The sequence below is a fragment of the Musa acuminata genome, chromosome BXJ1-8 (genome assembly GCF_036884655.1).
Source record: "Musa acuminata AAA Group cultivar baxijiao chromosome BXJ1-8, Cavendish_Baxijiao_AAA, whole genome shotgun sequence".
Classification (NCBI taxonomy): Eukaryota; Viridiplantae; Streptophyta; class Magnoliopsida; order Zingiberales; family Musaceae; genus Musa; species Musa acuminata.
Genome location: NC_088334.1, coordinates 7607000 through 7622463, shown reverse-complemented (window position 1 = coordinate 7622463; position 15464 = coordinate 7607000). Strand labels below are relative to the sequence as shown.

The following is a 15464-nucleotide window of genomic DNA, read 5'->3' as shown; positions in this document are numbered from 1 at the left end:
TAGGATTTGAATTGAATGACCGAAGAATATAATGTATTTGTCTTGAATTCATGTAACGATGGGATTAAATTACTACGGAAAATTCCCACAGACAATTGCAGTGAGAGGTTTTCTTAGCTTCCAATGACTTACTTAATCTAAGTTGGTAATTGAATCTTGCATTGATCGTAGTCGAGCTCAGTCAGTATAAAATCATTTATGAAAGTAAAAACCAATTATAAAAGGTTTTTTAGGTAAAATATCCTTAATTTTATACCCTGATATGTCTATGTAAAAACATCGACGACGGTGGCTCGACGCTCGCTGGTGGTTCCGTTCCGAAGCCAAATCAAAGCAAGTGAAGTTTTCGTAGGGTATGAGCGAAAGACAGGAATAAGCAAAGAGGTCTATGGAAACAAACCAACGAAAAGGAAACGTACTTTCTGCCGGTAGAAGCCTTCGCCGTTCCGATTAGATGCCAGAAAGCGTACTTTTGCCGAGAGGTGCGGCACCAGAAGACTCGCAAAAACAGAGCCCCCACAAAACCTAAACAGGGGAGATGGCGGCGCGCGGTTCATGTGACGATGTATATGGGTGCCGCCGGGGAGAGGGCCGTCGGACGGTCATCGACTAGGTTGAGCTCCCTGAGTCTGAGATACGCCAGCCCCGCCGCCTCTGCGCCGAACTCTGCCGCCGTCAGTCGACCAGAGATCGGGCGGCAGGTGCGGCGCCCAACGCCGCCGCTCTCGGTCGTGTAGAGAGGCCCCGAGACTGCAGCCCTGTGGGTGTAGGGACGCCGCGCCGCGCGGCGCTGCTCGTAGGAGTCGGACCCGACCTTGGGGCGCGGGCCCCTCCAGAAGACGAGGGCGGACTTCCACCACCAGCGGCGGTGATTCTTGGACTTGACGTCGTCCTTGTATATGAGCTTCTGGAGCTTACAGTGCAGGCAGCCGAGCGGACGCTGGTCGCCGCGCTTCGAGTTTCGCCGCGCCTCCTCCAGCACCTACTCCGCAAGCAAAAAACATACGCATCAAAATCACAATAGAGAGAGAGAGAGAGAAAGATCGATGCAGCACTTACTGAAGAAAAGAGAATACCTGGAAGTAATCGATTTGGGGGTCGAATCCGTAGACGCTGTAGTGGTTGGCCTCCGGCGTCATACGAAAAATGGGAGATCTGTTCATCTTTTTGCTGCCTTGCAAGAAAGAAGCAAAAAAGGGAGGGCGGGGTTTCAAACTGTCTTTTAGGCGGTCGAATTACTGAAATACCCTTAAAACAGATCTTATTTTGCAAAACGACCATTGTCACCGGACATGACCGTTGCTGTTCGGGAATCGCGCTAGCACAGGATGGACGGTAACGATCGGAACAGCGTTCCTTACCGGGCCGTGACAGTGGGACCCGGTTCTATCACTTGGACCGGGTTTGACTCCCAGGATTGTGGGCCGAGATAACCGGTCCGATCTTCACATACGAAAAATTATTAAATTATTTTATTCTGGTCTCCGTCGAACTCATTATTGACTCTAAGAAGCACATGGATCAGTTCGACAAGAGTCGATAGGATCCGCAGAGTTGACAACCCTCTTGCTCTCTCATTTCTAGTGCAAGAGTTGTGAGCAAACGCAAAAAGAGCGGTGTAAGGCTAAGGTGACGATGTGATAGGTTTAACGAGACCTAGAGATAAAATAATTATTTATATGAGAATTTTTTAAGTTAGAGTTCTCTATATAAAAATTATAAAGTTTTAAGTTTTTATATTAATTCACCTATATATATATATATATATACAACATAAAAATATAATACGTATAAATGGCATTAAACCATATATATTAAATATATTTGAAATTTATGTCATCACAAGATTGAAAATATGAGAAAAAAAATTTTCTTCCACCATCAAAGTTTTTCCCTTGTTTTTTCAGTGAAGCAGAAAATAGCAATTGATTCGATTAGATCACAATAGTTTTGAAATAACTCACAAATAACTAAAAGATTGTCTCCTATCTATTTGTTATAATCATTGATGGGATGATATCTGTGGTTAGAAAATGATCAAAAAGATAATTTTCGTAATGTTTATTTTTCTTACATTGCTTTATTGACGGGGGGTAATAGTGAGGACCCCAATGATTAGCCAATAACTACGTGTCATGTAGCGCAGATGACAGCTAACCAAACTGAGGCCATTCCTCGTTATTATCTGCCTATATTGGCTGACACAGCGACTCTATCCATTGCCATATCGACTAACAGAACACGTTTTTAGTGACCCGATCAACCAACGAGCGACTCCCACGTGACGATTACGTTACATTCTGTTTCCCTCTCGTTCTGGACGTGGTCAAACGCGAATCACCATTAGCGACGGCAGCCACCACCTTGTCGACCAACATAGCAAGAGCAGTTACCGGAGCCCATGCACAACTACTTCATGCATCTTCTTCTTCTTCTTCCTCTTCCTCCTCCCTCCTTTACTTGTTCTGACCTTTCTCCGTGCTTTTCCTTTGCGGTTGCAGGTGAATAACTCTTAACCCTACTACTTCATGGTTTTCTCTCTCTATATATAATGAATTTTCTTCGTATTTTTTCTTTTTGGGGTGTGTGCAAACGCAGGGAATTTTGGCGACCTCGGAAGAGCAGGAAGGGACTCATGAGACGGGGCACCGAGATTGACATCTGCATGCTGCTGAATGACAGATTAATGCCGGTCGGAAGAAGGTCTGCTTCATATCTACAATGGCGTGTTGCTCACCGTTGAGGCCCGCTTCCGCTGTGCCTCCGGTGGACATCCTCGGGGAAGCCGAAGTCGGCGCCTAACTTTGGGGTGACGAGTCCTTCTTTCCGTGTTTCTTATCCGTCACTTGCATTTCACCCCAAAGTCTGCATGTATAGCCCACCATCAATTCTTGGATGTTAAATCAAGTCTCAGGATTTTTTCTTTATTCATTTGACTTAAAACATGTGAGAAAGAAAATTCATGATCGAGAAAAAAAAAAAGGAGTGTGTAAAATATTGATATCATTTTTTTTTGGCATAATATAATAGTTGACATTTAACTGATCAATATGAATGATTTTGATATTTGAATAGCATCTTCATATTTTTTATATTCTTATTAGTAAATTCTCATCTGTCCTTTTTTTTAATTTATTATTGAGATAGTTCGCCTAAAATAAGCCAAAAATATTATTATTTTGTTTATTTTATATTTTCCCATCTTTCTCAATTCTACGCCGCCCTCTCATCACTCTGTGTCTGCAGATCAACTCATGCGAAGCCAAAACCAGCGAGCGAGGAAGAAGATGGCAGGTCTGAGCCAAGCAAGCCCAACCGGTTCTCCCACTACAGGCCCTCCCAAGTGGCTCGCTCATGGCCATGGCCGTGTCCTCTACCCCCTCTTCACCATCCTCAACATCGTCCTCATACTCCTCCTCTACTACTACCTCTGGCGGATATTCTGCAGAAGGTCTCAGCGGTTGAGTGACGCCGCCGCCGCTGCCGCCGCCGCTTCTTCCTCCACCGCCAGCTCTCCCTCGCCCTCCCTGCGCAACGACAGGGTTAACCCTGACGTCCTCTCGTCGCTACCGGACTTCCTCTACTCCGCGTCAGGGGAGGAGAAGCAGGAGTGCGTAGTGTGCTTGTCGGAGTTCAAAGATGGCGACAAAGGGAGGCTGCTGCCGATATGCGGCCATAGGTTCCACGCCGACTGCATCGACATGTGGTTTCGGTCACAGGCCACCTGCCCCATCTGCCGATCGGCTGTGGGAAGCAAAGCTCAGGGATCAGATGAGGCAGCATGATCGATCCCATGTTCTTGTTCTTGAAACGAGTTGGTGATTGCTCTTCTAGCTTAGATCTATCACGATGTCCTTCGGACTGTCATCTTTGATTCTTACACGCAATCTTCACCGGATTACCTTCCAACTCCACTCATTTCTTGATCTTGCAACTCAAATCCCTGTGTCAGAGATCTACTCGGTACGATTGAGAGCTTTTATTTCTCTAAATGAATCGACAAATTGAGATTGCGGCTACAAAGGAGCGATGGTTTATTTCTGTTTCTTTTGGTTGTAACAGATTGTGCTGAAGAGATAAGAACCGTACGGTCTACTAAATAAGACGCGCATTCATGTAGACTGTGAGATTCCTCCGCCCTATTGGCCACCGCCTTGGCTCCACTACACCCCTGCCCTCCCCTCCGCCCCGCTGCGCCCCCACCTCACACCTCTCCGCATCGCCCTCAACTCCATCCGCCTCCATGCCGCCTTTGCCACCCGACGCAACCCCCTTCCTCTCGCCCGCCCTTGCCACCTGACTCGTCCTCGTTCCTCCGAATGAAGGAGTTCGTCTCCTTCCGTTCCTCCGGAAAGAATTCCTTTATCAACGCCTTCCTTTCCTACGGAGGCTTCACGACTTCGAGAACGGAGGTGGAGGAGGGCGACGGAGGGGGTAGGGGCAAGGAAGAGAACGCCACACCTCTGAGGGTTCGAGTCGGGTGGCGAGGGTGTGGAGGCGATGGCCCGACGAAGAGGATCGAGTTGGGTGGCGAGGGCGGCATGGAGGCCGAGGGGGGTCATGGCCGAGGGTGGAGAGGGAAGACATCAACGGAGAAATTCCTTCAAATGAAGGGAACCGACGGAAGTCCTTCCTTTGGAGGACCAGGGTCGAGTCGGATGCTGAGGGCGGTGTGGAGGAGAAGGCCGTCGAGGGTGGAAGGACAGTGGCGCCGACCACGGTAGGACAGAGGCCAATAAATAAATTATATATATATATATATATATATATATATATATATATATGTATATGTGTATATATATGTATACATATATATGCATATACATATACATATATATACATATATATATATATATATATATATATATATATATATATATATACGCACACACACAATAAATGTTCCGACCTCAGCACATCTCCCTTCATCACCAAACAAATCATTACTGGAGATGAACTTTCTTTGCTGCTAGCGTGGGTGTCATAAATGTTCCGACCTCAGCACATCTCCCTTCATCACCAAACAAATCATTACTGGAGGATGAACATTCTTTGCTGCTGGCGTGGGTGTCTGACCTATATTTTCTACCGGTTGACTTTGTGAATTAGCCTCCTCTCGATCAACACGCAAGTTGGTTGTCATCTGGATTGATTTATATTTTATATGACTTGACTTCTAATTAATCACTCTTAAAGTTTATGCAGGGGAGGGGACTTCTTCTGTACTACAATTAATCGGTTCCTCCTCCTCGCTCGAACCACCTGTTTCACATCCCATCGACATTCCATCTCCATCTCGACGAAGGGAAATCGTATGGCCAGAGATGTGGGCACGGGAGCCGTGGTGGTAATACTGTGCCTCGCTGCGGTCATGCTCTCTTTTTCCATCCTTGCCTTTTTGGTGGATTGTTGGACTCGGAAGCTAAGAAACCAGCGATCGAACACCAATCTCCACCACCTTTCCACTCCATGACAGGCTTCCAATACGGTAGGAAGTCCCCTCGGCGGATGCAGTCATCGACCGCCGTCATTACCGCACCCATCGGATGTCACATGCAACAGTGCACTGTGCATGATGGAGTCCTCAAAGAAGGAGATTTCTCGTTTGTTGCAATTCGATCTCAACAAGTAAATTTCTCGTTTGTCTCTTTCCTCTTTTACTCTCACGTAACGCAGAGTCGATAGCCGTGTCGCCGGTTATCCTTTTGCTTGCTAATTAATCCTTCACCTCTAATGAAAAGATAACTCTAATCCCTCGAGGCAGCTCGCCATTGCCACCACCGGTATCGGCTTTGTGTTGCCTCCGGTCGTGGGCTCGACCCGGAATTGTTGCTCTCCTCCCTGCCGTCTTGCACCTATTCTGCCGCCGCCAAGGGCGAGCAGCAGAGTTGCGCTCTGTGCATAACGGAGTTGCAAGACGGAGACGAAGTGCGACACCTCGCCAGGTGTTTCGCGTGGTTGAGCTCTCACATGTGTTGTCCCGTCTGCCGAGCCTATTAGAAAATAAATAGATAAACAAGTTATAGAAGAAGTTGATTGTTATTAGCATATCCCCCTTCTTTTTATACAGGTTAGAAGGAAGAATTTTCCTCAACAGGTTAGAGGATTTCCCTCAATAGAGTAGAGAGATTTCCTCAAACAGTTAGGAAATCTCATCTACTATTATGCCCCCGCAAGATGGTGCTCCTATCAAGGAGGCCAATTTTGGACTGATGTAATGCAAAAAGTTTACGAGCTAGAGGCTTCGTGAATGAGTCGGCCAATTGATCAGCCATATGAACATGAGAAACACAAAGTTGATGGTGGACAACTTGATCGCGTACAAAGTGGAAGTCGATAGCAATATGTTTCATGCGGGAGTGAAATACTGGATTAGCGCACAGATAGGTAGCTCCAATATTATCACAATATATTGTAGGGGTGGAATCGATGTTGAGTTCCTGGAGTAGATTCGTGATCCAATTGAGTTCTGCAGTGGTAGCGACAATGGCACGGTATTCAGCTTCAGTTGTAGACCGGGTGACTTCTTTTGCTTCTTAGAACTCCAACTGATTGGATGAGCACCAAGGAAGATAATATATCCCGATGTGGATGTTCTATCATCAAGGTTACCTACCCAATTAGCATCAGTAAAGGCATGAAGATGAAGTGGAGAGTGTTTACGAAAAAAGAGTCCATGATTTAGGGTCCCTTTAAGATATCGCAGAAGTCTCTTGACCGCAGACCAGTGTAGAGTAGATGGTTGCTGCATAAACTGTGATAATTTGTTGACAGCAAATGAGATGTCTGGACGCGTGAGAGCTAAGTATTGTAAGGAGCCAACAACTTGGCGGTATTGAGTGGGTTCTATAGCAGGACTTCCATCCGATAATTTGAGAGAACCACTAGTAGAGATGGGGGTTGTAACTGCATTTGCATCCTGCATGTTTGTCTTTAATAACAAATCTTGAATGTACTTGCGTTGTGATAAAAGGAGACCGGAAGATGTGAAGGTAGACGCCTAGAAAGTAGCTCAAGGGTCCGAGATCCTTAAGCGAGAATCGAGCTGCCAATTGTTTGATGAACGCTTGGATTCTGATGGGATTGTTGCCTGTGACAATAATATCATCCACATATACCAGAATATACATTATGTTTCCATGATGATGTCGCAGAAACAACGAAGTGTCAGATTTGGAGTTAAGAAAACCGACAGAAGTAAAAAATGAGCTAAGTTCAGTGTACCAAGCTCTTGGAGCCTGACGAAGTCCATAAATGGCTTTTCGAAGTTTGCAAACATGCTGTGGATACTGAGGATGAATAAAACCGGGAGGTTGTTGCATAAAAACAACTTCGGTTAGAGATCCTTGTAGAAATGCATTATTAACATCCAATTATTGTAATTGCCAGCCTTTAGTGGTAGCCATACTCAAGATAAGCCGGATTGTAGTGGGTTTAACAACAGGACTAAACGTCTTAGTGAAATCAACTCCAGGTCATTGATGAAACCCTTTGGCGACCAAGCGTGCCTTATATCGAGCAACAGAGCCATCTAGGTTCCGCTTAATTCTAAAGACCCACTTACACCCGATGATGTTTTGTGAATGATGGAAAGGAATAAGATCCCACGTTGAATTATGGAGGAGGGCATTATATTCCTCACTCATGGCAGTACGCCAATGCAGAGATTTTTGGGCTTGAGTGAAGGTGGTGGGTTCAACGTTGGGGGATATAGCTTGTAGGTTAAGTACCTGATGAGGTTTAAAAATATCATTCTTAGGGCGAGTGGTCATAGGATGATTGGAGACTACAGGATTGGGAGGTGATGTTGGGTGAGGATCTGTGGCACAAGCCGGGTCAAGTGGAGACATGTTAGGGGCACTTGGGCGAGAAGGAGGATGGTTGTGTTTCGGAACATATTGCCCCATCAATTGGGGAAGAGTGGAGTGGAGTAGGAACAGAGGAAACGGGCAAGTGTTGAACTGAAGTGATATAGTGCGGATCAGGAGGGGAGGAAGTAGACAAAGGCATGGGAGGCTCGTCCGATTGGTCCAAAGGTATACTCTAGTGAGATAGTGAAGTGGTCCGTATGGCAGGATATGGAAGGGTTTGGAAAGGAAAGTTAGACTCAACAAAGACAACGTGACGTGATATGAATATTTTGTGAGTGTGGAGATTATAGCAGCGGAAAGCATTATGTTCAAGTGAGTAACCAATAAAGATGCAAGGAGTAGATCGGGATGTTAACTTATGAGAGGCATAGGGACGTAACCAAGGATAACATAAACAACCGAACACTCGGAGTTTACGAAGGTTAGGGGGTTTGTGAAATAGTGTGTCAAAAGGGGACTGATATTGTATGACTGGTGTAGGCATTCGATTAATAAGGTAGACAGTAGTTTGAAAGGCTGCTGTCCAAAAAGTTGAAGGCATGGAAGCTTGATGTAGAAGTGTGAGTCCAGTTTCTACTATATGCCAATGTTTGCATTCGGCAGAACCAACTAGTTGAGGAGTATGTGGGGGAGACTTGAGGTGTTGAATGCCACAGGCTGAGAGATGGGATGACAGGGCTTGATATTCACCGCCACCATCAGAGTAGACCGTTTTAATGGTAGACTGAAAATAGTTTTCGACCAACTTCTAGAAAGTGGAAAAAATGCGAGAAACGTCAGATTTATGGGAAAGATGATATATCCATGTGTACTTAGAAAAGTGATCTACAAAAGTCACATAAAATTGGAACTTATCAAAAGATAAGATTGGAGCAGGACCCCAAACATCAGTATATATAATTTCAAAAGGTTTAGAGGAGGAAATGGAATATGAGCCAAAAGGCTGCCGATGACTCTTATTACTAAGACATGCATCACAATGCATCATGGAATTAGTGGACTTAAAAAGAGGAAGAGAGTGATGAGAAAATAATTTCTGCTGAATAAAGGACGAGGGATGACCAAGCCGACGATGCCACACATCAACTAGAGCCGCAACAGAAGAATGAATAGTGGACTGGGTTATTCGAGAGGCTAATGGCCATTCGTAGATGTTGTCTTTATTCGGGCCTAGGATCAATGATGCCCCCGTGCTCAAGTCCTTAACAAGAAATGAATCAGGAAAGAATTCAATGGAAGTATTGTTATGTTTGCAAAATTGAGAAACAGAAATGAGGTTGCGTTTAATATGAGGGGCGCATAAAACATCATCGAGGGTAAATGTAGTAGAGTCAGGATTAAGCGTTGTGGAACCAATATGAGTTATAGGAAGTCCTTTACCATCACCGATGATGATATCTTCATCGTCGCCATAGGGATTGTGAAGAGACAAATTCTAAAGATTAGCGGTGATGTGATGAGAGGCACCAGAGTTGACAATCCAGTTGGACTGGCTAGGTGTCGGAGTAGTCAGGAGATTTGCCTAAGGCCAGTGTGACGGAGCAGGGAGGCGGGGACGAGACCGGCAAACTTTAGCGGAGGGGCCGACTTTGTCACAGAGTTGGCAAACGACCCGTCTTTGATGGCTCGGTAGGGCAGGATGCCAAGACGGATGATGGCTGGAGTTGCCACTTTGTGAGAAGTGATGACTAGGAGGATAGGAGGGGTGTTGCATGGAACTCACAGAATCAAGAGGCGCATTAGCCAAACCTTGGGTGATGTTCGACGAGTACCGAGTGCTCTTTCGTTTAGACTTGTGACTGACTTGAGCTGTGACAGTCGATCCAGGCAGTTTGTCCGCACGCTTCAAGTACATCTCATAGTCAGTCAGCTTATCATAGAGATCTTCAAAAGAGACTGATGAGTCGCGTGCCCAAATTGTAGCAGCCAATTCCTTGTAGTCGGTGTCGAGACCATTGAGGGTATGAATGACAACCTCTTCGTCACATCGAGAATGACCTATCAAAGCCAAGTCATCGATGATAACCTTGATATATTGTAGATAATCAGAGATAGTACTTCCCTCTTGTTTTGTCACCATAAGCTTGGATAAAAGACTGAGCTTGCGAGTACGCGAATGATTTGCAAGGTGGTTTGCAGTTTAGACCATGCATCGGTAGCTGTCACACATGAAGATATCAAGGGAGCAACGGATCCAGCAACTGACGCTTGAATAGCTTGGAGAATGAGACGATCTTGACGTAGCCACAGTTTGTGAGCTGGATTGGGTACTGGACTGGGATCTCCGGGGATGTTGAGCATGGCCGAAGGACAACTGAAGGAGCCATCAATGTAACCTAACAAGTCGTATCCAAATAAAAGATTAGAAAATTGAGCTCGCCAGGATGCATAGTTGCCACCCTTTGATAACTTAAAAGGGATCGGCGTGGCAGCATTGATGGAGATAAGCCCTGTAGAAGAACAAGAAGTGGGAGTCCCTATAGGAACTGAAACATCAGAAGAAGTGAACGAAGACATTTTTTTTTTTTTAGAAGAAGTAATGCAGCGAACCTTGTGTGATACTCAGGTCACACAAGGTGGAGAATGAGGGAGGGAGGGGCCGCTGTTATAGATTGCTGCTTGCTGTAGCAGATTAGGCAATCTACAACACTGCCCAAAGCTACCGGTAGCTGCTGTGGATTGCGACTTGCTGCAGCAGATTGTAGAGGCTGCAGTTCGCCGGAAGATGGCCGCAAAAACTGCAGCGATACTCAAGATTGCGGTTCGCCGGGAAATGGCCGCGAAAATCTGCAACGGTACTCAAGGAAACTACAGTGAGAGAAATCTGCAGCAATTAGGTGTATAGAGGAAAGCGGCAGCCAAAGCTGTTGTGGTAGAGGAAGGAAGATGCAGCGGTTGCGGCTGTTGCTGGCCGGGAAGAGACTGCGATAGCGAAAGAGGAAGACATGGCATCCGTCGTTAAGCAAGGAAGACCGAACGAGGAAGACACCGTCATTCGCTGTTCGTCGCTATTGAGGAGGAAGACACCGCCGTTGAGGAGGCACCGTTGTGTAGAGGGAAGCGGCAGCGAAAGCTACTGCGGTAGAGGAAGGAAGATGCAGCAGTTGTGACTGCTGCTGGCCGGGAAGCGAGGAAGACACCGTTGTTCGCCGTTCGCCGCTATTTAGGAGGCAGTGAGAGAATGTTTTCCTCCTTGCGTGGTGGCGACGGAGAGTGTCTGCTGTAAGCCGGCGACGAAGAGTGTCTGCAAATAGGAGAGGGAGCAAGGCCGGCGAAGAAAAGCAAGACCGGCGATGAAGGAAGAGAAGGAGTGGATGAGCAGAGCCAAGACGGTGCTCGTTAGCACTGGCTCTGAATCCGTGTCTTGGTGCTTCTTCAATGACTCCGCTTGAGGCAGCTGTTGCTCTGATACCATGTTAGAAAATAAATAAATAAACAAGTTGTAAAAGAAGTTGATTGTTATTAACATATCCCCCTTCCTTTTATATAGGTTAGGTGGGAGAATTTTCCTCAACAGAGTAGAGAGATTTCCTCAAACAATTAGGGAAATCTCATCTACTATGAGAGCCATGGCTTCCTGAGGTCTCAATCAATAGCCACACCCATGGATAGATCTTTGAATGATTCAAATCGAAAGAATTTGATAGTTGTTTGGAACTATATCACATGATCAATTGATGGAAATATCCAACACGCCACCTTCGTCATACGTTTGATCCAACAAAAATGTTTGGCGGATAGAAAATGAAATCATAGACAACTATTGCAATATTGAGAAAAGGGCAAAAAGAGTGTGAAGCAACATGAAGCCAATTTTCCGATCCTCGTTTGCTTACCCGGCCAGCTTACCTGTTAGTGAATGGAGGCAATTGCACCGTACATGTGGTCCCTACACAATTTGACCCAATCAACAGGCTGGTAGTTGAGGACGTAACATCAAGCTTCATTCACACCCAGGACACCCCTGCAAACCATCGAGGGTGGTGTTGTTCCCCATGCATTCTTGTGTGGGGTCTACACACGTGTAGGTCCCACCATGACAACCGACTTAGTTGTAAACGTATCTATTATGGTCGACGGGACGTCCTCTCCGCTTTGGATATCGAATGGTTTCTAACGCGGCGACGATACCCAGCATTTTTTGACCGGAATGTCCGGCATCGAGTGCGATTCTTGGCAAAAGAATGATGCGTGCAGAGGAATGGCGAATGATCGAAGGAATCACGTCTGATCCACGTTCAAGGCAATATGCAGACAAGTCCTACATTAGATTGGGAAAGCATGCAAATCCAATATATGTTGACGACAGAAAGCATCCATTCCAATGACTTCTTTATTTTGACCATTGACTCGATGAGATTTGCTGGCACCGTTTCCGATTCTCATCGTTCTCGACGTGCACAACGTGTCCATATCGGTCTGTAAATTATATTTGGATGGTATAAGAACTGAGATTCGTCGAGCCCCATATTCTTTTCCAGATCACAGGAGACATCCCGTCGAAGGTAGAGATATGACAGTCAGAACAACACTGCCGATGACATGTATCATCAAAACAATCACTCTAAACAAGAAAGAAAAATGTTCTCGGTCGTCAAAATCTTTGCACCAACTTTGGTCGTGATGGGAGCAACCACGTCCAGTCGGATTCATTTCTCCTCACCAACCTCTCGATGGAGTTGATGTGCCCGTCGGCCCACCGCATTCATCTGACGTGCCAACGGTCCGATGGTCGGCATGGCATGTTAGCGAACCACCAATAAGGCCGGGAACTCATGACCCCATCCGTGGGGTCCCCAGCTTCATTTCTCAATGGGCGTACGACACGAGTACAACGCGCTGGCATCTGACGCGGTCCTGGCGAGAGAGCATTTACGGAGAGGAATCAATAAATGACGGCCATTAGAGGCCGGTAGTTTGGGGTCAACGAGGAGGAAGAAGAAGAAGGGGGAACCCTCCGTTAACTTACCGCGAAAGGAGCGAAGGCAGCCCAAGTTGGCGGACAAAACTTAGTTTGTCGTCGGCACAAAACTCTGCCACAAGGCACGTAGAAATTTCGATTTGCAGCTGACGCAGGTGCTGATGATCGAAGGAAACGATGCCGTCCGTCATCGTTCTCTAACGAAGAATAAGTCCACGTTGACTTTGCGCCCCACTTTAGCTTGACCACAACGAACCTTCGTAGCAAATTCACGATGTAGAGCCCCAACAACGCCTCGTCTTCTCCCTGCACTGACATATAAATCTCCCCTACTCTTCCCAGCCCTTCACTCACAAGGAGACGACGACAGGGGGATGGTATTGCTCCAGGATTAATGCCTGGTCTTCTCATCGTCATCCTGTGGATCTTCTGCACGGTCGTAGTTCTCTCCATCTCCTGGTCCGTCCTCAAAGCCGTATGCGATGGTTTGCCCGACAACCGGACTGCAACCTCCACCATCACCACCACCACGGCAGCCGTCGCCTCAATCGCAGCCGCGGCCCCTAACGCCAGCGGGATCATGACAGCGGGAGCCGCCGCCGCCGCCCCCCGAGATGTCCTCTCGGTGCTGCCGGTCTTCGTCTACTCCACGGCTCAGAAGAAGAAGCTGAGCTGCTCTGTGTGCCTGATGGACTTCAAGGAGGGGGAGAAGGGGCGGTTTCTCCCCAGGTGCTTCCACTGCTTCCATGTGGATTGCATAGACATGTGGCTGACTTCTCATTCCGACTGCCCCGTCTGCCGCGCCTCCGTCGACCCCGAAGCTCCAGAGCTTGCCGTCTGATCTTTCCTACTCTGCTCGCTTGTATACAGCTGTAAATAGACATCCTCTATTTGCCGATCACTGTAATCGGTGATGATGGGATCCATCACCTCTGTTAAATTCGAGGTTTGTTTTCTCAAAAGAAAAAAAAAATCCTGAGGTTGGAGTCTGACCATACGATGAAATTTGGCTGAACCAAAGGAATTGTAATACCTTAATTTTAATTAATAATAAATTAAATAATTTTATTCTATTAACAAATAGATTATTAGGGTTAACTTTCCTTTCTCTCTCTTTATTTATAGTCTTCATTGACCCCATTTCATGAGAGATAGCGATATCATCAAGAAAGAAATTGAGGAGTCTTTAGAGTAATTATTAATAAAGATTAAAAGAGGGATCAAATTTCTTTTATCTTCTTTATCTTTTATAATATATATATATATATATATATATATATATATATTAGAAATATATAAATTTTAAGAAAAATATTTTATTGTTCCATAAAAGATATTTTGTTCATGCATAAACCGATCTTCTAATAATAGAGTTAGAGAGATGTGACACTTCTAATTTTGACATGCTTCTGTTGATCCTGAATCTTCAAAACTTGTCATCTTAGGTTTTCAACTCTGATAAATAGATACATATATAGAAAAGAACTATCAATACTTATCATAAATTTGTTAATAACTTTAAGTATAATTTTATTAACCCGTGAATCCACGAGAAGACGAAGAAATATATACTTATAACAGAGAGATTTTGTACGAGAAAATCTTTCTACTCAATTGAAAAATCCTCTGTTTGACCATATATAAATAGATTTTCATATGATACTAATTAAAAAGTGTTTTTCTTGTTTCTATCATTTTACTTTTCGTATTATCATATACAACCTACTTTCACAAGCTAATGATCATATCTATCACTTCGGTAGTTAGATATTCTAATAGAGATTTATATAGAGAGAACTCCAATTCTTGTACTCTTCCTTATTTTACTTGGATTTATTTTGTCTATTATTTTTAATTACGTCTTTTTCATGTTTTCTTGTGATTGGATTGAGAAGCCCCGTAAAGTAAGCATCTACATGAACTATATATATAATTTTTATATGACTAAGAATATTGCACTAGCGAGGGATTCAAACATTTCATTGGAGATTATTGATACAACTAGTTTACTAAACTTTTTACGATTTTCATTTTTATTTGTTATCGATGTACGTAAGTTCTTAATTTATTTTTAGATGAAATTAAAATGCACATGTGTTTGCCTCATGTCAGAAAAATCTTGATATCTAAACTTATTTTATAAATATATTTTAATATGGGAATTTAAGATATGATGATTAATGCCCATTTTAAGTCACTTTTATTTTACTGTATAATTCCTTAAAATATCTAAGAGGGATTGTAAGAAGTTTGTAATACAATCACAATGCACAAAGTTTAAATGTGGAGGACCACTGGTTACCCAATTGTGCTTACATTTGCCTCTTCACCTTATCGTGAGGTCTCATTGCCTTTATATGACTGTCTCTATCTCGTGAGATTTTGTCGCCTCCGCTCCATCATGAGTCTCATCGATTGTGTTGAGATAGAAGATGAGATTGAGGGCAAGGAGGTGACCGGGCCTACCCCACACATTATGATGGGAGAAAAAAAATATAATTATTGACCAAGGATCGAATGATGATGGGAGGAGCGAGAAGAAAGGAAAGAGCTGAGTGAAGAAATGAGTGAATGGCGATGGGGAAAGGTCCAAGATAGTCAATCCGGGATGAAAGAAAATGCCAAAAATAGAATGATGGGTATGAGATTTATTGTACGAAAAGATAGGAGAG

General features: G+C 44.7%; 2 protein-coding genes and 1 long non-coding RNA gene across 4 annotated transcripts; 2 read left to right on the top strand and 1 right to left on the bottom strand.

Annotated features, from left to right (window-relative positions):
• Window positions 1–328: 328 nt before the first annotated feature.
• LOC135588951 (uncharacterized) lies at window positions 329–1170 on the bottom strand. The gene is made up of 2 exons (XM_065081281.1): window positions 1077–1170; window positions 329–982 (listed from the first exon to the last, which is right to left on the bottom strand). The coding sequence occupies exons 1-2, from the start codon at window positions 1161–1163 to the stop codon at window positions 554–556; spliced, it is 516 nt and encodes a 171-aa protein (XP_064937353.1). The 5' UTR covers window positions 1164–1170; the 3' UTR covers window positions 329–553.
• Window positions 1171–2379: 1209 nt separating this feature from the next.
• LOC135588949 (uncharacterized) lies at window positions 2380–4731 on the top strand. 2 transcript variants are annotated; one of them, XR_010476543.1, is made up of 4 exons: window positions 2380–2501; window positions 2599–2809; window positions 3247–3963; window positions 4063–4731. It is a non-coding gene; the product is annotated as an uncharacterized LOC135588949 (long non-coding RNA). The 2 variants fall into 2 exon arrangements; XR_010476542.1 differs by lacking the exon at window positions 4063–4731 and having other exon boundaries at window positions 3247–4023.
• Window positions 4732–13048: 8317 nt separating this feature from the next.
• LOC135588948 (RING-H2 finger protein ATL5-like) lies at window positions 13049–13781 on the top strand. The gene has a single exon (XM_065081280.1). The coding sequence runs from the start codon at window positions 13187–13189 to the stop codon at window positions 13631–13633; it is 447 nt and encodes a 148-aa protein (XP_064937352.1). The 5' UTR covers window positions 13049–13186; the 3' UTR covers window positions 13634–13781.
• Window positions 13782–15464: the final 1683 nt, after the last annotated feature.

Excerpts from the sequence above, each read along its gene's own strand:
- LOC135588951 (XM_065081281.1), bottom strand. The coding sequence starts at position 1,163 with ATGAACAGATCTCCCATTTTTCGTATGACGCCGGAGGCCAACCACTAC. Across the intron at positions 983-1,076 it reads CCCAAATCGATTACTTCCAG|GTGCTGGAGGAGGCGCGGCG; the intron begins GTATTCTCTTTT and ends CTTGCGGAGTAG.
- LOC135588948 (XM_065081280.1), top strand. The coding sequence starts at position 13,187 with ATGCCTGGTCTTCTCATCGTCATCCTGTGGATCTTCTGCACGGTCGTA.